Source organism: Garra rufa, chromosome 23 (assembly GCF_049309525.1).
Source record: "Garra rufa chromosome 23, GarRuf1.0, whole genome shotgun sequence".
NCBI lineage: Eukaryota > Metazoa > Chordata > Actinopteri > Cypriniformes > Cyprinidae > Garra > Garra rufa.
Genome location: NC_133383.1, coordinates 37,004,488 through 37,029,067, shown reverse-complemented (window position 1 = coordinate 37,029,067; position 24,580 = coordinate 37,004,488). Strand labels below are relative to the sequence as shown.

The 24,580-nt window shown below is 33.2% G+C and overlaps 1 protein-coding gene across 4 annotated transcripts in view; it reads left to right on the top strand.

The window, feature by feature from the left end:
• Positions 1-22,250, top strand: part of strbp (spermatid perinuclear RNA binding protein) — a 70,007-nt gene extending 47,757 nt beyond the window's left edge. The window contains exons 11-17 of one of the 4 annotated variants that reach the window (XM_073829335.1): positions 1,181-1,389; positions 4,970-5,122; positions 8,677-8,811; positions 9,165-9,305; positions 9,557-9,689; positions 11,233-11,283; positions 21,699-22,250. In XM_073829335.1, the coding sequence (XP_073685436.1) occupies positions 1,181-1,389; positions 4,970-5,122; positions 8,677-8,811; positions 9,165-9,305; positions 9,557-9,689; positions 11,233-11,283; positions 21,699-21,775 (899 nt within the window). In that variant the 3' untranslated portion in view covers positions 21,776-22,250. Of the gene's footprint in view, positions 1-1,177; positions 1,390-4,969; positions 5,123-8,676; positions 8,812-9,164; positions 9,306-9,556; positions 9,732-11,232; positions 11,284-21,698 lie in introns of all 4 variants that reach the window. The other 3 variants (XM_073829333.1, XM_073829334.1, XM_073829332.1) reach the window with 3 other exon arrangements.
• Positions 22,251-24,580: the final 2,330 nt, after the last annotated feature.

Below are 24,580 nucleotides of genomic sequence, written 5' to 3'. Positions count from 1 at the left end.
ACCACTGATTTCTAGATGTGTCCTCATTTGGAAGGCCAAACAAAGTACTTTCGCCTTCGTTTTCGCAATGAAACACACTGCGTCTCCACAACATGGCGGCTGCAACAATACTACAGCTGAAAAAAGTTACGTCGTCTTCTTTCCATATACATATGGGCGGTGTCACGCAAATCTACTCACCCCGTAACTTGGACAAGTGGGGGCGTGTTTGAACGAGCCGTTTTAGGGAGGTGTGGCTGAGTCTTAACTTCTATAATAAATATCTCTTTGGATTTGAGACTTTAAGCGTTGCAACTTTACAGATCTAATCTATGCACAAACAGCTTGTAACACTCCAAAAACAAAGGAAAACAAGAAAATTATGTCATTAATTACACACCTTCATGTTGTTCTAAACTCGTAAGACCTTTGTGCGCAACACAAATTAAGATAATTTTGATGAATTCCAAAAGCTTTCTGACCCTGCATAGACAGCAACGCAACTGACACGTTCAAGGCCCAGAAAGTTAGTAAGAACATCCTCTTTTGTAAGTCGCTTTGGATAAATGTCTAAATGTAAATGTAAATAGTTCATGTGACATCAGTGGTTCAATTGTAATGTTGTGAAGCTGCAAGAATACTCTAAAAAGAATGTGTTATTGCAGTATCCTGCCTGTAATATCCTCTCCTAGCAAGGAAACGCTGATGCAGTAACCTTCCTCCTTCAGTCATTCTTTCTTCATTATAAACCTGTTTGGCCTTAAAAAAACGTTTGTCCTCTTCTAAAATGATTAAAGAAGGACACGCCTCATTTTTCCTCATCTCTGTCCTATTTCTGCTAATCTCTCACCTTCTTTCTCTTCTGTAAGCTGTCCAGTTCTCTCTCTGCTCTTTTATTTGTTGCCATCTCTTCTCTCTCGCTGTTCATCCTGCTGCGCTTCCATCTCTGGCTCTCCCGTACAGGAAGCAGACAACCGTTGGGAAATCAATGGCATTGATTCTTAATTTCTCTTGGAGCCGCGCTGCTGTCCCCAGCCTGCGCTCCTCGCCGGACTCAAATAAATCGCTTTCAAAGCAGCAGAATTTCGCAATTAGCCAGCTGATGGAACGAAGGGATCGTAGAAAGTTAGAAGATGAGCTGTGTGTATAAGGAGCGCTGTAATCGCTAACGTTTATTTCTGTTCTCTTTCCCTTCCAGCAGTTCTTGACAGTAAAGCAATAGACTCGAATCAACCCATGAACGCTCTGATGCGCTTGAACCAGATCCGGCCGGGGCTGCAGTATAAACTGCTGTCTCAGTCAGGTCCGGTTCACGCCCCCGTCTTCACCATGTCTGTAGACGTCGACGGCACTGTTTACGAAGCCTCTGGCTCCTCGAAGAAGACCGCCAAGCTGCACGTGGCTGTAAAGGTACACCAGTTGTGTTTGGTGCTAAAGGGTTTATTCACCCACAAATGTGTATTTTGTCATCATTTACTCACGCTTGTGTCTTTTGAAACCCGTATAAGGAGAAATTAGACAAAATGTCTGAGCTGCTCGCTTCCATGCATTGAAATTTGACGTTAATTAGGGGCACCATAGAAGTAGTCTATATGACCCATCTGGTGCATTTTAAGTTTGTATGGAAAAGAGCAGCTTGGACATTCTGCCTAATTTCTTTTTTTGTGTTCTACGGAACAAATAATGTAATACGAGTTTCAATAAACTAGGTAAGGGTGAGTAAATAATGACAGAGCTTTTATGTTGGGATGAACTATTCCTTTAACAATATGCACTTCAAACCACAGTGTTCAGGACTGGCTCACAGAATTTTTTAGATCCTGTTGACCCCTTTCTTTTCTTCATTTTTTGTGTTTAATGTTTAATTTAGATTTAGTGCTTCAGGTAACAACTGTTTTATTGGTCTTGATTTTGATTTCAGTTAAATTGGTTATCATAAAGAAGCAAACATGTTTGTTATTGATTATTAAAAATATTGTTTTTATAATTATTTTTGCTAATTAAAAAATATGAAATATTACTATTTTAATATTGCACTGTAAAGTACAAAATGGTATTTTTCTATAATAATATTACGATTATTATTATTATTATTAATTATATTTGTACTATTAATATTCACACTAAGCTATATCATGATTTAGGTTTTAATAAAATTGTTCCACCCTACTTAGTGAAATTATAAATTATGAAATCAATTTATTGAATAATCAAGTTGATTATTTAAAAATATTGTTTTTATAATTGTTTTTGCTAAATAAAAATAAAAATATGAAATATTACTATTGTAATATTGCACTGTAAAGTATAATAATCATAATAATAATAATTACAATATGATTACATTAATAATAATAATAAACATTATAATTAGTATAATTAGTATTAATCACACTAATTGCTCCACCCCATGTAGTAAAATTGTTAATTAGATTAATTAATAGATTTTTTTTTTTTTTTTTTTTTTTTTTACAAATTGTGCACATTTAGACCTATAAGCATAAATTAAAATAAATAAAAATGGTGAAAAGGTGGGGGGGGGGGGATATATAATATAATATATATTAATATGTATGTGTATGTGTATATATATATATATATATATATATATATATATATATATGTGTATATATATAACATTAATAGTAATAACAAAAGCAACATTATTATTATTGTGCACATTTAAACCATGAATATATATTTAAAAAACATTGTTTTTTAAACAAAGTAATTATTGTAATATTGCTTTGTAAAGTGTGAAATAGTATTTTAGTTTAATAATAATAATAATAACAGCAACATTATTGTTATTAATAATCACACTAAGTCATATTATGATTTAGGTTTTATTTCAATTATTTGTTCCACCCTAGTTAGCGAAATTATAAATTGCAAAAAAAAAAAAATAATAATAACTTTTTCGGGCACATATATTAAAAGTGGTCCATTTTGCATTCATGAGTTTACAATATATAAAAATTACAATAGTCTAACATATGTAAATACAACAATACAATAGCCTCAAACATATGCAAGCCTAGTTAATGTGCTACTGTTAAGCTTTTGTTAGTTGTACACCCGACCCCGTGACCCTGGTTAAATCTGTTTCTGAGCTTTATGGATGACCCTTCTTCAACCAGAGTTATAGATTGGACCCTATCGTAGTTGTAGCAGGACAGTAAAGCATGTGTCATTCAGCAAGACCAGTTAAGCTTGTTCCCAGACACGCACACATACTCACACACCAGTGATTCCCAGGATGCAAAAAGAACTCAAATGTATGTAATCCCAGAGTGCTTGTGAACAAAGGCTCTGGAGCATAGGAGCGCACTAATCCTCTTTCTGTGAAAGCGCAGCCATTAATGCCAACGACTGCTCCAATATGGGTCAGACTGACAAATGAACACTGCTGCTCTTATGATATCCTTTACCCCTGTGTAAACTCACACTTCAAGCAGGCGTTCACCCTCACTGTGTGAGCCAATGATATAACTGAATCAGTTATGCTTTAAAACGGAGTAGAGTCTTCTTTTAGTATCTATTTAGGATGTACTGATATAAAAATGTGGTCTGATATTAATAAGACAATAATTGATTTCATATTATGGCTGATAATTTTTATCCTGAACAATTTTGTGTAAATAAAAAAAAAAAAAACACAAAAATCTACAGTTAATTTTACATACAGTATATGAGTAATAGCTAGTCAGGATTTTGTTTGTGTAAACATTTTGATTTGCACAGATTTTGAGCTTTGCATCTGTGGTGTGGGCATATTTCTGTGGACTTTTATATAAGCGAGTGATGATTTCACTCTCAATAATGACCTCGGTATCCAAGGAACTGTCCACTTTTGATTCCGCCTGCTCACTGACGGCCACAAAGATGATCTGAACTTTCTTAGCATGTTTCATCATTTTGTGAATCTTTCATGGCAAAACTTAAAGTCTCTTGTCTCGTTTAAAGATACTTTACTTTTTGGCTCATGGTGTCATTTTCTATACAAAAGCAAAGTCCTCATTAAAATGAGGGCTGATGTGGCGTAGTTTACATAGTTACAATACGGAACCATATACTCTGCTGCTCAAAAGTTTGGGATCAGTAAGATTTGATATGGTTTTTAAGGATGTTTCTTATGCTCATCAAGGCTGCATTTATTTGATCAAAAATACAGAAAAAACTGTAATATTGTGAATTATTATTATTTCAATTTTAAAGTTTTCTATATGAATATATTTTAAAATGTAATTTATTCCTGTGATACAAAGCTACATTTTCATCATAATTATTCAGTGTAACATTTTAATATGCCAATGTTTTATCAATGTTGGTTAAAAAGAACAGCATTTATATAAAATAGAAAGGTTTTCTAACAATATGCACTACTGTTCAAAAGTTCTGGGTCAGTACATTTTTGTTCTTTCTTTTTCGGAAAGAAATTAATACTTTTATTTGCCAAAGATGTGTTAAATAAATAAAAAGTGATAGCATAGATTTACATTGTTAGCAAAATATTTATATTTTGAAAAAAAATGCTGTTGTTTTTAACTTATTGATCAAAGAATCCTGAAAAAAAGAATCACAGGTTCCAAAAAATATTTGGCAGCACAACTGTTTCTAACATTGATCATTTTAATAATAAATCAGCATATTAGAATGATTTCTGAAGGATCATGTGACACTTAAGTCTGGAGTAACAGCTGATAAAAATTCAGCTTTGCATCACAGGAATAAATTATATATATATAAAAAAAAAAAAATAAAAAAAAAATCTGCTTTTTAGATCAAGTTTTACTGATCCCAAACTTTTAAGCGGCAGTGTATATATCCACTAATGTTGGTCCAAAACTTTTGGAGTTTCCACCATTTTGTTACATAAAGACAGTCTTGCATTATAGTCATTTGTAGCTTACTAAAGTCTAATTTTTCTGTCATGTTCTGTGTGATGTCTATGCTGAATTAGTTGTGTGATGTTGTTTTTGTGATGTAGGTGCTACAGGCGATGGGTTACCCCACAGGCTTTGACACAGACCTGGACTCCATGAGTGCAGACGAGAAGTCAGACGGGGAGGGCAAGAGCGATACGTCCACACACTCAAGCAATAACACATCACACTCCTCAGACAACTCCAACACATTGGAGGTACACACAATAATTAACACTAATTGAGTACACTGCCAGTCAGAAGTCTTTTTTTTTAAAGAAGTCTCTTCTGCTCACCAAGCTTGCATTTATTTGATCCAAAGAACAGCTGAAACAGTAACATTCTGAAATATTTTTACCATTTGAAAATTATTTTAAAGAACATTTAAAACAGTTTTTATTTTTTTTTTAGGATTCTTTGATAAGATCCAAAGATCAGCATTTATCTGAAATAAAAAGCTTTTGTAACCTTATACAAAGCAAGGATGCTTTAAATTGATCAAAAGTGATGATAAAGACATTTATAATGTCATTTATAATAACAAAAAGATTTCTATTTCAATTAAATGCTGTTCTTCTGAACTTTCTATTTATCAAAGAAAACTGAAAAAATTCTACTCAGCTGTTTTCAACATAATAATAATAATAATAATAATAATACATGTTTTTTGAGCAGCGAATTAACATATTCAAATGATTTCTGAAGGATCATGTGACACTGAAGACTGGAGTAATGATGCTGAAAATTAGCTTTGATCACAGGAATAAATTACATTTTAAAATATATTCAAATAAAAAAACTGTTATTTTAAATAGTAAAAATATAAAAAAATTTACTATTTTTGCTGTACTTTGCATCACACAAAGAAAGGCATGCTTGGTGAGCAGAAGAGACTTCTTTAAAAAACATTAAAAACCTTGCTGTTAAACTTTTGAGTGGTAGTGTAAATGATTTTTCTATGTTCTAGTCAAATTACGTTATATTGTATTTCTATAGCACTTTATATAGCGCTAAACAATACAGATTGTTACAAAGCAGCTTCATGGTAATAAACAAGAAAATAGTTGGGCCCTATGATAACATAGACAGAATTATGAAATTCGGTCATAAAAATGGAATTTACTGTATAAGGCGGAATGTCACAGAGTCATTTCATGAGCGTTTTACCGTTAGTTGTGAGACAAACTATCGTCATATCTAGTGCTCTCTATTAAAATACTTAGTAATATTTGATCATACAGATAAAAGTAATACATCTTTCAAATCTGTAAAGACTATGTTTATTTGTGTGCACTCACAATAACAACAAAACATTGCGCTTTTGTAAAATAATGAAAGCAAAAAGGATGCACCTTCTGCCGTCTCAGTCTCTGAACTTGAGCGCGTCCGAAACTCTGTGTATACTTGCCGTACAGACATGAAAAATATATCTATAATGAGCGAAATGTCTACTTTCAAACGAACCAATTGAAATGGAAAACAAATATTCTTAGATTATGTAATCCGTTTGAAATTTACATACAAGCGCATCACTACTGCGGAGATGATGAGTCAGTGTTGCCGATTTCGTCTCTTATACCTAGGGCTGGGTATCGTTCCAAAATGTTCGATACCGATACCGATACCGATACCCTGAATTCGATACCGGTTCCGAACGATACTTTTTTCGATACTTTTATTTTAAGAAATGTATTTTAACAAGATTACTTTTTCAGGATGTTTGTGACACTTTCACATCAGGCTTATCTCTAAGACCAATAAACAAAGGAACAAAAGCACAAAATGAACAAAGTGTAGTTAAGACAATATATCAGTGAATGTTTTTTTTAATAAAGTTCAAACAGTTTTAACTCAATCAGATTTAAGTATTTGTGAGGCTCACTGCTGCTTAAAGGTTTATACATCGTTTGCGTTAAATTTATGCTATGCTTTAAAGTACAGTGTACATTACAGCCTCACATTTGACAAGCTCTGGGCGAGTGGGCGTAACCGCCGTAAACTATTGATTTTCAAGGCAGTCTCGCCACAGCTAATCACCAGCATTTGATCCGGGCACGTTAAAGATACCGCACGTTTTCTAGCTCACTGACGTTGACAAGATTATATCCTTGGGTATCGAAATTTGGTACCGAACGAAAATGATTTTTTCGATACTCGATAGTATCGAGACAATTCGGTCGGTGCTTAAAAAGTATCGAACTCGATACCCAGCCCTACTTATACCGAAAACAAACAAATCACTAGTTTGTCAAAAAATTATTAAAATGTTAATGCAGTCTCCTTGCTGTTTTTCCCTGACACATTCATAATTATTATAACTGCCGGTGTGCTTTGGCAAGCTTTTTTTGCATGCGCTTAAGCGCTTATTTGGCTATGTAGGCAATTAAAGGCTCATTATTGGTTAATTAGTAAGCGTGCAAATAATGGTTGACTAGTGCTTAAAATGAACGACTACTAGTTAACCAGCAAATCTTTAGTTGAGGGTAGCCCTAGTCATATCCTATACAAACAGAAAGTTAAAGGTCTTTACAGCAACTCATCAATATAAAAGTTTGGTTTAACTTGAAGAAATTGTGACAGAAATATATTACTTAATGTAATGATAGTACTACTACTACTACTACTACTAATACAATTATTAAAACATTATGTTCAATGAATATTTGCCCGAATTTATTTATCAGAAAATTTTAAACACAGCACCGAATTTCTGAAAAATAAATAAATTCGATGTATGTGTATATATACAATTATTTAGACATGCCTTTGATTATTAAAATGTAATTGTAAAAAAAAAAAAAAGTTTTTCATAGGGCCCTACAAATCTGATTTTTGTTCAACTTTCAATAAATTGTGTACATTTCATGATTTCAATTAATTAGACATGCTTTTTGATTAATACAATTTAATCAAACCATTAAAACAAAATTTAATGGAATTTAGTAAAACAAAATGGAATTTAAAAAAAGAAAAAAAACTTTCATAGGGCACTATAGCAGTCAAAGGGCCAGATTTACTAACAGCTTGCACCAGCGTACACCCTCTTTTGGCATTAAAAAACTACTGTCATGATTTACTAAAGACAGGACACTGCCTTGGACACAGTTATTTTTGCGGCTGACATTATTGCATATGCATTAGTAGTAGTTTCCCTTTCAGATGCAAAATTTATTTTAATGAACGCAATGTGATTTACTAAGCATTGCATTGGTCAGTTTCCTGGTATGTACGCCATTATTCAATACCCAAAAAGCATGTCTTAACCCATTTTGTGCTTGACATGGCTGGGATAGTTGCTCATTTGCACTGCTCTTGGTAGATTGTATTGGTCATTATGAAAACAATCAGCATTTGTGTTCTTTATTTGTGCATCTTTTTAGTAGATCACCCACAGAATTTTACACAACTATCTGCACTTTTGTTGGATTGCGTTCTCATGCTAATTTGCCCTGTTTAGTAAATCTGGCACTAAATGTTGCAATTTCAGCTGTAAAGCAGCTCTAAAAGAGATAATAATAATGTCATTATTCAGCTTAATTTGTTTCACTGTTGATTAAATGTAGTTCAATGACAGTGGGAATGTTGCAAGGTGCATTAGTTAAACCAAAGCCTTTTAACTGTAAAGCAGCTCTACAGAAGATAATAGTGACATTATTCAGCTCAATGCAGTTCAGAATTGATTCAGTTTAGTTCAAAAAAAGAGAACATTCATCAAATGACGAAACAAGCTTAATTCAGCCATAATCAATTGAATAACATGTTTTGCATCTAGGTGCGAACTCAGGGTCCTATTTTGACGGCCAGCGGGAAGAACCCGGTCATGGAGCTAAATGAGAAACGTCGTGGGCTGAAGTACGAGCTCATCTCAGAGAGCGGAGGAAGTCACGACAAACGCTTCGTCATGGAGGTGGGCCTCACCAGACAGAAACGTACCACTTAATCCCTGTTCGCCAATAAAAGACTGTTTATTAGTGATGTTTGCTAAGGCGAGCATTTCTGTTATTGTTATTAATCATACTGGGGGTGAGGGATTTGAACAAACATCTAACCCAAATATTAATCTTTGTTGTGTAACCCGTCCCACGCTGTTTGTGCTGCAGACATCAATGACTCTCTCCTGAATTTAGATAAGGAGAGAGGTTTGCTGTTACATTATGCAATCAAACGTTGTATTTTTCATTTAGTGAAAACATTTTAGTAGACATTTTAGAGTATCCACAATACTCAGTCATTGATGTCATCTTGTGCTTTCGTGGGCAGGTTGAAGTGGACGGGCAGAAGTTTCGTGGCGCAGGGCCCAATAAGAAAGTAGCCAAAGCCAGCGCTGCCCTCGCGGCTCTCGAAAAACTCTTCTCCGGGCCTAATGCTGCTGGAAACAAGAAGAAGAAAATAATCCCTCAGGTAGGCCATCGGTTGCTTCGATTAGGGACCAGTAACATCCAGATAGTGGTGTTCAGTATTCAGTGTGTCTCTCACATGACTGGGGTCAGTGCGTGGTAATCCATGACTGCTCTATTAGATATTCTGTGATCGATGAAACTGAGACTTGCAGACTAATTCATCTGTTTTTCTCTGGAAATCAATCTGTGGCAGCCCCACTCTTGGTATTACTGTAGCTTCTCATTGCTGATTAAAGTCTGTGTGTATTGTAGAGTAAAGGGGCATTAGCTGCAGCTGCTGCTGTGTCTGCCGTGGCGGTCCAGGCAGCACGAGGGCGAGGAAGACCAGCCCTCACGCGAGGAGCCTTCGTCAGCGCTGCGGCAGCACCTGGATACGTCACGCCAGGTGCGTGTTTGATGCCAGACAGCCTTTCTTTATTGACTAAAGGTCTGTTTACCTGCTTTAACTACATGCAACAATGCATTTATATTATAGCAGTACCAATTTATCTACAACTTACATGATTGTTTAAAAGTTTGGGGTCAGTTAATTGACTAAAAGTAACAGTGAAGACATTTATAATATTACAAACGATTGCTAAACCAAATAATGCTGAACTTTTGAACCTTCTATCCATCAAAGAATCCTGAAAACAAAAACAGCATGATAGTTTTTATAAAAGTAATAAGAAGCAAAACTGTTAGCATTGATAATAATAATAATAATAATAATAATAAAAAATAATAATAATAATAATAATTGATTCCTAAACATCAAATCAGCATATTTTAATGATTTCTGAAGGATCATGTGACTTTGAAAAAGTAATGATGCTGAAAAATCAGCTTTGCATCACAGGAATAAATTACTTTTTACAATATAATACAAATTTATTATAAAATCTTACTGACCCCAAACTTTTGAACAGTAGTGTATAAGTAGACAATACTAAAATGTGATACTATTTTGTCTCAAGTAAAAAAAAAAAAAACCATGAAAAACTAAAATCGATCGTTTTGTTATTATTGATTAAAACTAATAGATTCAAAAATCTTTACCATCGCTGATATGGTGTACCACACAGAAGTATATGAAAGCCCATTTCCGCCACTGAATAAAAAAATTAAATTCTGACTTTTTAACTCGCAATTCTGTTTATATCTCAGTTCTGAGAAAAAAGCCAGAGTTTCAAGGTTGTATCATGCAATTAAAAAAAAAGTCAGAAGTCTGAGCTTATATCTTACAATTTTGGAGAAAAAAAGTCAGAATTGCGAGTTTATATCCCACAATTTTGGAAAAAAATGAAGAATTTCGAGTTTGTATCACAAAATTCTAAGAAAAAAGTCAGAATTTCAAGGTTGTATTATGCAATTTTAAGAAAAAAGTCAGCCGTGTAATTTTATATCTCACAATTTTGGAGAAAAAAGTCAGAATTGCAGGTTTATATCATGCAATTCTAAGAAAAAGTCAGAGTTTGCATCACAATTCAACAAAAAAAGAGTCAGAATTGTGAATTAGTATCACACAAGTCATTGCAAGTTTATGTCTTACAATTCTGAGGAAAAAAGTCGAAATTTTGAGATAAAAAGTTGCAATTACCTTTATCTTTTATTTAGTGGCGGAAACTGGCTTCCATAGAAGTGGTTGTGTTTCTAAAACTTATTTTTCATAAAAATGTATTTTATATAATTCCTTTTGAATAAAACACCTACTCTTGTTTTTAGCATGGTATTGTGTCACAACATCTGTTTGCTTGTTTTTGAAGTGTATTTAAATGTAATTAATATACATTTCATACAGTTTTCAAAAAGGCTCTTTCACATGACCTTAGACCGTGAGATCAAAGGTCACTGGCAGCGTTGAACCCCTGACACAAATCATGTGAAAGAGTCTTAACACTAAACACCTACACTTTACCATATATATCATGAATACCATGTTCTCACAGGCTTCGGAGCCCCATACGGGTACAGCGCAGCGGCCGCCACTCCTGCATACGGTACGTACCCCTTCCTTCCCGTCCTCCCTTCCTCCAGTCAGGGTCTAGGGTCCAAATCTGCCCCCACTTACTCCCCCATTCAGCTCTCTAATTGGGCTTTCGAATCCCAAAATCACGCCCCAAAGAATCCCGTAGAGAAACGACTCCCTGGACGATGGAAACGAACCATAACCTTTTGGTTCTTAACTGTGGTTGGAGCAAGACTTGCTGCACCTGGCCTGAGTGTGACTTTGCTCGTCTAGTCTGCCTGCTCGACGCTTGGCCCGTTTCTCCTGACTCTGGGCGGCTCTCTAAGCGTCAACATAGTGCTGCTGTCTACAGCACACAGTTACACCATTCAAAGCAGCCGCTGGGCATGACGGGTTGAGGGGAGAGATCACGCTAAACACAGTCTGTAGACTAGTGCTGCGACTATCTAACACAGAGAGATAATTCAACCAAAAATGAACTGCTGTTTATTTTCAACAGTTTCTGTTCAGACAATGAAAGTCAATGGGGTCCAAATAACACTGGAAAACCACTGACTTGCATTGCAGAGTTAATTTAAAAACAACATTAAAAACAGTTCAGTCAGTGTCGTCTAAAGGCTCGTTTGCGCCAAGAAAAATTATTTTAACGATGACTTTGTTAGCATCCGTTTTAAATGCTCAAACTCTTTAGAGTCACTGGATTCTGATTGCTTTATCACTCTTTAGCTGGAAAAAATATCATCAAATATCAAAACATCAAATATAGTTAATGTGTGGACTTTCCTCAACTTTGTGCTTCAATTGTTCTTGTAGTAGGAAAATCTCTTATTATGGTTACTTGGTTAAATTTACATGCCATAATTTAAAAATGAATTACACTGAATCAATGTGCTGTATTGACAGCCCTAGTTAAACACACAGTGTAATCTTCAAACTTTCCCTCATCCTAAGGCCGCCTACATACAGAGAAAACTCTGACAAAGCGTTTGACCGTTAAGAAAAGTTCAAGATCCCTGACATTCACAGCTCATCTCACATGGCCTCATGGGACAGTAAACTGTCCATCAGATGTGCACTTCTGTATGTTTCACCTACTGTGTGATTTCAGACCAACTGCTTTTCGCTCACTATAAAGTTTATTTATATGCTATTAAAGTATTAATATTTTGAATTTGCTTTCATTTTTAACTTTATTCTTAATTCTAGTTAGTTTTAGTAGCTTTATACGGAAGCCCGTTTCCGCCACAGAATAAAAAATAAAAAGGTTATTGTGACTTTTTTTCGCAGAATTGCAAGTTTATATCTCGTAATTCTGACTTAATACCCCACAATTTTGGGTTAAGTCAGATTTGTGAAATATAAACTTGCAATTCTAAGAACATATCGAAAAATTGGACTTTATAACTTACAATTGCTCACAATTTTAACTTTTTTCTTGCAATTCTGAGTTTGTATTCTGCAAATCTGACTTTATTTCTCAGAATTGTGAATTATATCACAATTCTAACAAAAAAAGTTAATTGTGACTTTATATCTCACAATTCTGACTTTATAACTCACAACTGCAAGTTTATTTCTCAGAGTTGTGAGTTTATATCTCACAATTATGAGAAAAAAAAGTCAGAATTGTAAGGTAAAAAGTCGCAATAGCCTTTTTTTATTTTTTATTCAGTGGCAGAAACGGGTTTCCATAGTTTTATGTAGGGCTGAAAAACAATTAGTCGCGATTAATTGGTTTAAAATAAATGTTTGTTTACATAATATATGTGTGTTTACTGTGTATATATTATTATGTATATATAAATACACACATGTATATAATAAGGAAAAATATGTTAGAATTATATGTAAAATATTTATATATATAATATAAATTATATAAAAGTGTTCACATACAAATACATACAATACATACAAATATTTGAAAAAATATGTACACTGCCGCTCAAAAGTTTGGGATCCGTAAGACTTGTTTCTTATGCTCATCAAGGCTGCACTTATTAGATCAAAAATAGAAAAAGAAACAGTAATATTGCAAAATGTTATTAAATGTATATATATTTTTATTTTAATATACTTTAAAATATAATTTATTCCTATGATACAAAGCTGAATTTTCATCAGTTTGTTTCTCCAGTCTTAAGTGTCATCTATGCTAAATCTATGCTATCACTGTTTATTAATTAAACACATCCTTGGCGAATAAAATGTTCCAAAAAAATATTAAGCAGCACAACTGTTTTCAACATTGATAATAAATCAGCATATCTATAACAGAAAAATTTCACAATATTACAGTTTTTTCTGTATTTTGATCAAATAATTGCAGCCTTCATGAGCATAAGAAATGTCTTTAAAAACCATTAAAAACCTTACTGATCCCAAACTTTTGAGCGGCAGTGTATATATATACATAATAAATATACACAGTACACACACATATAGTATGCAAACATAAACTTTTATTTTGAATCGATTAATCGCAACTAATCGTTTTGTAGCCCTAGTTTTATGTGCTTTTATCAGTTTTATTTGTAAAAGTTTTAGTAATTTTAGTACTTAAACTTATTTTATTCCAGGTACGTTTAAGTTTATGTTTAAAGGGATAGTTTACCCAAAAATGAAAATTACCCCATGATTTACTCACCCTTAAGCCATCCTAGGTGTATTTGACTTTCATCTTTCAGACGAATTGGAGTTATATTAAAAAATGTCCTGGCTCTTCCAAGCTTTATAATGGCAGTTGAGAATTTAAAGCAAAATAAAGTGCATCCATCCAGCATAAAAAGTGCTCCACACGGCTCTGGGGTGTTAACAAAGGCCTTCTGAAGTGAATCAATGCATTTGTATAAGAAAAATATCCTTATTGAAAACTTTATAAACTGTAATCTCTAGTTTCCGCTAACTGTCGTACGCGTGTTTACAAGAGAGTGGCGTTCCAGCGGATGATGTATGTGGTGATGAACGTGGAAGTGCAGTCAAGAGAGCAAAACAAAACACCGGTCATGAATTAGAGGTACAAAATGAGGATTTATATAAGAAAAATGTTGGAGGATTTCGATATAAGCCAAGAGGAGACTGGTTTTCCTTTGCTGTAGCGAATCTTCGATCTCGCGACAATAGCATATTCTCACTGGAGCTAACGTAAACTTGCAATTGTAAGATATAAACTCACAATTCTGAGAAATAAACTTGCAATTGTGAGTTATGAAGTCAAAATTGCAAGAGATAAAGTCATAGCTCTGACTTTTCTTAGAATTGTGATATAAACTCACAATTGCGAGAAATAAAGTCAGAATTGTGAGATACAAACTCGGAATTTGCAGGAAAAAAGTCAGAATAGTGAGTTTTTCGAAATTCTGACTTTTTATCACAGAATTGTCAGAGTCCGAATTTTGAGATACAAACTCGGAATTGCTAGAAAAAAGTCAAAATAGTGAGTTTTTTGAAATTCTGATTTTTTTTATCACATAATTGTCAAAGACAGAATTTTGAGATACAAACTCGGAATTGCTAGAAAAAAGTCAGAATAGCGAGTTTTTTGAAATTCAGATTTTTTTATCACATAATTGTCAAAGACAGAATTGTGAGATACAAACTCGGAATTGCTAGAAAAAAGTCAGAATAGTGAGTTTTTTTAAATTCTGTTTTTTTTTTTTTTATCACAGAATTGTCAAAGACAGAGTTTTGAGATACAAACACGGAATTGCTAGAAAAAAGTCAGAATAGCGAGTTTTTTGAAATTCAGATTTTTTTATCGCAGAATTGTCAAAGTCAGAATTTTGAGATACAAACTCGGAATTGCTAGAAAAAAGTTAGAATAGTGAGTTTTTTTAAATTCTGACTTTTTATCACAGAATTGTCAAAGACAGAATTTTGAGATACAAACTCGGAATTGCTAGAAAAAAGTCAGAATAGCGAGTTTTTTGAAATTCTGATTTTTTTTATCGCAGAATTGTCAAAGTCAGAATTGTGAGATACAAACTCGGAATTGCTAGAAAAAAGTTAGAATAGTGAGTTTTTTAAATTCTGACTTTTTATCGCAGAATTGTCAGTCAGAATTTTGAGATACAAACTCGGAATTGCTAGAAAAAAGTCAGAATAGTGAGTTTTTTTTTAATTCTGACTTTTTATCACAGAATTGTCAAAGACAGAATTGTGAGATACAAACTCGGAATTGCTAGAAAAAAGTTACAATAGTGAGTTTTTTTAAATTCTGACTTTTTATCACAGAATTGTCAAAGACAGAATTGTGAGATACAAACTCGGAATTGCTAGAAAAAAGTTAGAATAGTGAGTTTTTTTAAATTCTGACTTTTTATCACAGAATTGTCAAAGACAGAATTGTGAGATACAAACTCGGAATTGCTAGAAAAAAGTCAGAATAGTGAGTTTTTTTAAATTCTGACTTTTTATCACAGAATTGTCAAAGACAGAATTGTGAGATACAAACTCGGAATTGCTAGAAAAAAGTTAGAATAGTGAGTTTTTTTAAATTCTGACTTTTTATCACAGAATTGTCAAAGACAGAATTGTGAGATACAAACTCGGAATTGCTAGAAAAAAGTCAGAATAGCGAGTTTTTTGAAATTCAGATTTTTTTTATCGCAGAATTGTCAAAGTCAGAATTGTGAGATACAAACTCGGAATTGCTAGAAAAAAGTTAGAATAGTGAGTTTTTTAAATTCTGACTTTTTATCGCAGAATTGTCAGTCAGAATTTTGAGATACAAACTCGGAATTGCTAGAAAAAAGTCAGAATAGTGAGTTTTTTTTTAATTCTGACTTTTTATCACAGAATTGTCAAAGACAGAATTGTGAGATACAAACTCGGAATTGCTAGAAAAAAGTTAGAATAGTGAGTTTTTTTAAATTCTGACTTTTTATCACAGAATTGTCAAAGACAGAATTGTGAGATACAAACTCGGAATTGCTAGAAAAAAGTTAGAATAGTGAGTTTTTTTAAATTCTGACTTTTTATCACAGAATTGTCAAAGACAGAATTGTGAGATACAAACTCGGAATTGCTAGAAAAAAGTTAGAATAGTGACTTTTTTTAAATTCTGACTTTTTATCGCAGAATTGTCAAAGTCAGAATTTTGAGATACAAACTCGGAATTGCTAGAAAAAAGTCAGAATAGCGAGTTTTTTGAAATTCAGATTTTTTTTATCACAGAATTGTCAAAGTCAGAATTTTGAGATACAAACTCGGAATTGCTAGAAAAAAGTCAGAATAGTGAGTTTTTTTTAAATTCTGACTTTTTATCACAGAATTGTCAAAGACAGAATTGTGAGATACAAACTCGGAATTGCTAGAAAAAAGTTAGAATAGTGAGTTTTTTTAAATTCTGACTTTTTATCACAGAATTGTCAAAGACAGAATTGTGAGATACAAACTCGGAATTGCTAGAAAAAAGTCAGAATAGTGAGTTTTTTTAAATTCTGACTTTTTATCGCAGAATTGTCAGAGTCAGAATTTTGAGATACAAACTCGGAATTGCTAGAAAAAAGTCAGAATAGCGAGTTTTTTGAAATTCTGATTTTTTTATCGCAGAATTGTCAAAGTCAGAATTGTGAGATACAAACTCGGAATTGCTAGAAAAAAGTTAGAATAGTGAGTTTTTTAAATTCTGACTTTTTATCGCAGAATTGTCAAAGTCAGAATTTTGAGATACAAACTCGGAATTGCTAGAAAAAAGTCAGAATGGTGAGTTTTTTTAAATTCTGACTTTTTATCACAGAATTGTCAAAGACAGAATTGTGAGATACAAACTCGGAATTGCTAGAACAAAGTTAGAATAGTGAGTTTTTTTTAAATTCTGACTTTTTATCGCAGAATTGTCAAAGTCAGAATTTTGAGATACAAACTCGGAATTGCTAGAAAAAAGTCAGAATGGTGAGTTTTTTTAAATTCTGACTTTTTATCACAGAATTGTCAAAGACAGAATTGTGAGATACAAACTCGGAATTGCTAGAACAAAGTTAGAATAGTGAGTTTTTTTTAAATTCTGACTTTTTATCGCAGAATTGTCAAAGTCAGAATTTTGAGATACAAACTCGGAATTGCTAGAAAAAAGTCAGAATGGTGAGTTTTTTTAAATTCTGACTTTTTATCACAGAATTGTCAAAGACAGAATTGTGAGATACAAACTCGGAATTGCTAGAAAAAAGTTACAATAGTGAGTTTTTTTTTAATTCTGACTTTTTATCACAGAATTGTCAAAGAAAGTCAGAATTTTGAGATAAAAAGATAAAAGTAGTACTAAACAGTGTTCTGGATTTGTCTACGTCTCTATGTTATACTGTGTGAAAAGCAGTATGTCTGAAATCACACTATATAAAACAGTAGAGATTTTGAAGTGCACGTATTATCACTGGAGCTTACGTTAAGCCTACGTCCTTGTCATCCGCTGGAACGCCACTCTCTTGTGAACACATGTACGACAGTTAGCGGAAACTAAAGATTGCGGTTTATAAAGTTTTAAATATGAATATTTTTCTTACACAAATGCATCTCAATTCTCAACACCCATTCACTGCCATTATAAAGCTGGGAAGAGCCAGGACATTTTTCAATATAACTCCGATCAGTGTTGGGGGTTACATAATAATATTACTAATAATATTATTTCCAAGTAACTAGTAAAGTAACACATTACTTTTTAATTGACAAGAAAATATCTGAGTTACTTTTTCAAATAAGTACCCCCCCCCCCCCAATTATTGATTAAAAGCTCTCCTGTCCCCATGTTGACAATAATTGTGAGTAAGATGTTACTTTAGTTCTAGAATAATGTGAACATGCATTAATTAATCTCACTCACTAAAAAAACAGATACAGTATTCCTCAAAATGAATGAAAACTTGCAATAATTAAATGTTAAATAATACAAATATCCTTTATGTGTTTAATCCCATTTTATTAACCGATGTCTTTGCTGTCGACCTTCAGTGATCCAATTCATCCATACTGATAAGCAAAAATTTCTCAAGATAATCTAACATTTTCCTTTTTTTTTTTCTCTGCAGTCTACTGTACAGACGTGAATTTACTTTTCTCTAAGGCTTTTGGATTACATTTGCCAAAAATAGAACTTTTTATATTAAAAACAAACAAGCAAGCCCTGCCCAGATTTAAAAAGTAATGCAAAAGTAACATAACGCATTACCTTCCATAGAAAGTAACTAAGTAACGGAATTAGTTACTTTTTTAGGGAGTAAATCAATATTGTAATGCATTACTTTTAAAAGTAACTCTCCCCAACACTGACTCCGATAATATTGGTCTGTAAGAAGAAAGTCATATACACCTAGGATTTAGGGTAAGTAAATCATTTTTTGGTTGAACCATCCCTTCAAATTTTTTATTGAATTTTCGTATTTGAATTAACAAAAACAATTTTTAGTTTTAGTTCCAACAATAACAGTGATGTTCAGATCATCTCGTATATCTACGTAAAAGGAGCTCAACGTTTTAGACTCCTGCAGGACCACCTGCACTGTGATCTATTCATTTGTAAATATTAGCCTCAGATAACCGCCGGGTTTTGTTTAAAATTTATTGCTTTGTTATCTTAACTGTCTGAATTCTTTTATAGCTTTTATAGTTTATTTCATTAACTCCACGTTCCGGGATGCTCTTAAACACACAAATACAGGAATGCGCACAGAGTCAGTCAAGTTTATAAACAAAACTGCGTCGCAACTCGTTCCCCATCTGTGTAGTGTGTCGTTTTAGGAGCGCCTCTCCGGTCAGGCCCAGATGAAGTTGCTTTGAATGAGCCTTATGTGCAGGGGGGGACTAGGTGAGGTGGGCTCAGCGGGAACCAGGCTGGGTTTGGTGTGTTTATTTGTCGGAGGATGAGGGGGCCGGGTGGGGGGTGGATATGGGGTTGCTCCCAGCGCCCTGGTCTCTGCCTGCCACATAAAGACTGTTCCTTTAGGTGGAAGGTGAAACCCGGTATTGTGCTGTAAGAAAACAGTGCGCCCCTCTCTTTGACGTCTCTCCGGTTTGGTGCCTGAGAGCTGTGTGCATGCAGTAATTCTCACCAGTCATCTTACGCTGTCCAACCCTCTTCCTCCTGTTGCTGCTTTGGGATTTCTAAATGGGAACGACTGTGAGACTACGACTACTTTTCATACACGCGCACAAACACACACACACACACACACGGCACAGAATGAACACTCCACATAAGAGCGCCAGCCGGCTGATCACTCCTGTAACCCTCCATGTACCCCTACCCACAATTCACATGCGTGCTTCAGACGCTAGGTTTAACTTTATTACTTTCAATTAGATAGTTCTGACTAGTAGCTAAGACCAGGGCTGGGCAATATATTGAGTATAAATATTATATTTATATTCATAAATATTATTCAGTTGATTTAAAATTAGCTGCATGAATGTCACAATGATATTATGCTTTTTTTTTCCCTTAAAAAATGTTGCAATGCAAAATAATTCTAGGACTTTAATTGAACCTTATTTTCATAAAACCGTTGTTAAAAATAAAACCTTAACTGACATTTTATTCAATTTTATTGTAAAATAATATTTAAATGAATAATTAACAAATAATTTTAGTCTTAGTTTTGTGTAAAACTGTGAAAAAATACTGTTGTTAAATTTGTACATTTGTGAATGAAATAATTCATATAATTATGTATTATTATTAGTTATTATTCCTGTAATTTTGTGTTAATTTTCTGAAAACATACCTTGATTTTTTTTTTACTAGATTTTAACTTTATATTATTATTTGACTAGATTAGATTAGATTAACTGTATATTACATTTTGATTTTTATAGATTGTAATTTAAATAAAAAAATATATATATTATTCCTTTAATTTAGTTTTAATTTTGTAATTTTGTGAAAAGCTTAAAAACGTAAGTTATATATATTAAATAATATTATTCATATAAATATTATATAATTAATAATTATTATTCCTTTAATTTAGCGTTAATTTTCTGTGGAAACCTTGATTATTTTTAACTGGATTTTAACTGTATATTATTATTTGACTAGATTAACTGTATATTATCATTTGATTTTTATATATTGTAAATTAAATTTAAAAAATTATTCCTTTATTTGGGGTTAAATTTGTAATTTTGTGACGAGCTGAAAAATGTAACTTATTTAAATAATTATTTATATAATTGATATTTATATTAAATAAAATAATAATAAAATATTGTGTAATTAACTATAATTATGTCTTTAATTATTGTCTTTAAAAATTATTCTTTTAATTTGATGTTAATTTTGTGTAAAAAACAAAAAACAAACCTGTGATTATTTTAACTAGATTTTAACTGTATATTATTTGACTAGCTTAACTATGTATGATTATTCCTTTCTTTTTAGTGTTCATTTTGTAATTTTGTGAAAAAAATGAAAAACGTTATATAAAATAAAATAATTAATTATTTTTATATTTTATATTTATATTAAATAAACTCATGAATATAATTATTATATAATAATTAATAATTATTATTCCTTTAATTTTTAAACTTGTATTGATTATTTTAACTGTATATTATTATTTGAATAAATTAACTGTATATTATCATTCGATTTTTATAGTTTGTAAACACAATAAAAAATAATTATTAATTTAATTTTGTGTTAATTTGGTCAAAAACTTGATTATTTTTAACTAGATTTTACCTGTATGTTATTATTTGACTAGATTAACTGTATATTATGATTTGATTTTATAGATTGTAAATAAAATAGCTATTATTTTTTAATTTTTCTTTATTTTAATTTAGTGTTAATTTTGTTAAAAGGTGAAAAATGTAAGTTGATCATTTTAACTGGAATTTTAATGTATTTTAAATACATTAAATGCATAAATGATTATTGCTTTAGTTTTTTAATTTCATGAAAGGCTATAATTTTACTGTATTTTATTGTTAGATTTGTATATTGCTTAAATTGCTGATAGTTCAATTAAAATGTTGGGGGACTATAAGAAAATATATCTCTGGAAAATAATAATAATAAAATAATTAAAACATACATAAAATAAATGATCGCGATAGAAGTACTGTATACTGAATTTCAACAAATTTTCCAATTTACTTAATGTGCAGTATATCATTCAGCCCTACTCAAGAAGCATTATTCATAAGATGAGTGAATATAGCATGTAGTTCAGAAGATCAACCGTATGCGTATCCCATATCACATGACATTAGGCAGCAGGTACATGTGTGTCATCTCCTATCTGAATTAATGCTTGATTTCTGCCCTCTCTTTTCACCTGACCTCCCTCTTCCTGTTCTGCCACTCTCCTCCCCTCTCTTGGGTTCATGTCCCCATGCTACAATGAGATTGAATTGGCTTTAGCTTCATTTTAAACAAAACACCCTCAGGTCTTTTATTTTGTCCTAGACTTATGTGGAGTGCTCTTTTCATTTTCTCTCTAGGTTTGCCCAAGAGAATGCTTCTGTTGCCCGTCATGAAAGTGCCCGCCTACCCCGTCCCCCACTACTCTTTCTTTTAGCTCAGGAGCCTACAACACACACATACACATACACACACTCATGTACACACACACACACACACACACACACACACACACACACACACAGCATAAATGTACGTGAGAAGGGAAGGTTAGATAGCACAGCCCTATCACAATAGGGAAAGCTATAAGGGTATTTGTAAAGTGCTTTTTATTTGATCATCATCCCATTTATTTTGTTCTCTTACTGTCTTCTGGTTTTAAGCAAATACAGGTTTTATGTTCTTCGGAAAGAAAACTTGAAGGATTTGTACTGTGAATTGTTACCTCATTCTTGGAAATTTAACTTATATCAGCCTCTTTTGTTATCATGGTTGTGTTTTTCTTGTAGAATGGGAATAGGCTGTCATGACAGGCTTAATCTATGTACCAATATCAGGAGCTGTGTCTAAGATGTATAGATCTAATTCATACTACTGCTAACAAATAAACCTTTATCTTCATGAACTGCTAAGTACTGACTTGTGTATATTTGAAAACTCTTTAGTTACTCATGTAGCATTTATATATTCAACTTATTGCAGCTCTAAATTTACATTTCCTTAAGCTTTCAGACACTTTCAGAAGTTTTAAGGCATGTTTCAGGTTCAATACAACATATTCTCTATGGACAGCATCTTCACATTCTGTTGATGATCACAGGAAAATATTCTGACTTGTCCCTCAGTTTGTAAAAATAAGCAAAAATTGCTGTAATATGCTTATTGTGCAGGTTAGTCAATATATATATTTGTTTTTGATTGCCTTTGTTTCCATCACCCTGTTTTTATGCACATTTTGAAGTATTGCATCAGAAACGAGCGATGGAAACGCAAAGTTTCTGAAAAAAAAAATCAGCAAAAAAGTTCCCTGACAGTTCCCTTTGTAAAAAAAAGAGTTAATGCAAGTAATTGTAGATGGAAACGCATTTACCAGATAAATTCCAGTCACAGCCTTACAGCGGAGAATCGAATCGGTCTTTCATTCCCCTCGTTTGTTTCGTTCCTTCTCGTGGAACCATGGTTGCATGCGTAACCCGAGACGTTCACCTTCTAGGGAACTCGATCTGCATCCCCCTAGTGTCCACTAAAGGACGCAGTGTCTCGTTCCCTCTCGGAGAACCACAGTTACATTGTGTAACCCGAGACGTTCCCCTTCTAGGAAACGAGATGCTGCATCCACTAGTGGACACTATGAGGACGCAGCTACAGTTCCCTAGAAAGGGTTTTTTGTTCCCCTTGTTCGTTTCATTCATCTCGTTCCCTCTCTGGAAATCATGATTACATGCATAACCCGAGACGTTTTGTTTGAACTCAAAGCGACTGTAGCTGTTTCCATCATGCTGTTTTTATGGACATTTTTTAATAGCGCATCAGAAACACCAAATGATGAAAGCACCAAATTTCTGCTAAAAAAAAAACCACGTTTTTACGTTCAATTGAGGTGGTTTTGGACTTGTGCGAAAAAGCCTTTATGTGATGGAAGATGGAAACACATTTACAGAATAAATTCAAATAAATACCAGTCACAGCCTTACAGCAGAGAATCGAATTGGTCTTTCGTTGCCCTTCTAGGGAACTCGAGCTGTGCCCTCATATTGCCCACTAGAGGACACAGTGTCTTGTTCTCTCTCGGGGAACCATGATTACTTGCATAACCCAAGACGTTTTGTTTGAACTCAAAGCAACTGTAGCTATGTTTCCATCACACTGTTTTTATGCACATTTTAAAGTATTGCATCAGAAACGAGTGATGAAAATGGCAAATTTTGGGGATTAAAAATTCTGTAAAGTTTGTGCGCAAAAGAATTAATGCAATGATAGATGGAAACATATTTACCGAATAAATTCCAGTTTTATGCACATTTTTAACAGTGCATCAGAAAAAAGGGATGAAAATGCCAAATTTCCCAATTACCGCTTTCGTTTCGTTCGTCTCATTCCCTCTTGGAGAACCATGGTTGCGTGCGTAACCCGAGACGTTCCCCTTCTAGGGAACTAGTCCTCATAGTGTCCACGCTTCATGATCATGTGCTTCAGATGTAAGCGTCCTGCCTGAATCTAGATCACTGAAGCAGTTTATAACTACATTTTCGGTTTGTGCTCAGTTCTCAGTAGATTTTTTTTTTAATACCAGCTGTGGGACAAGTCAGTTCTCTTCTGTGGTAATCAGCAGTTCTATTGAACCCGGAACATTCCTTTTTATTTCCATTCAGAGCTTGTTTTTGAAATTTTGGACATTTAAAGATTTCAACCTGCATTTATTTAAGGCAGTTAATGCAGAAGGTTGATTAGTCAGAATCTAGATGTCTATTATTCCACTGATTAGTTAGTAATAGAGTTGAACCATACAAAGGCACTCATCACACAGACAACTCAAACACGGCCCCTCACATGGACACACACCGGAAGCTCCAGTCACAGCCTTACAGCGGAGAATCGAAAGCAGCAACAAGGGATCCATGGAGACATGCTACTGAAATGTCTTTTTGTCCTTTTTTGTTTTTACTTATTGGTGAGTGTCTTATTGTGTGTGAGATGTTATTTCATACTCCTCCAAAGGCCAGCACAAGCCAATTCACATTGGGGTCCACAGCGTTTCGCTCGGGGTCTTTCCTGAACAGTGTGTCGTAAAGAGTTTTTATTTTTATGTTGTGTTAAGTACTTTTGTTTAAGTTCTTGTCATTTTTGATTTGTTTTCAGTTATATTTTAAGTTGTTTTAGTACACCCATTTACATTATTTTGTTTTATTTTCTTTTAATTAACATTATTTCTGTTTCAGTTAACTATGATAACCCTGTTCTG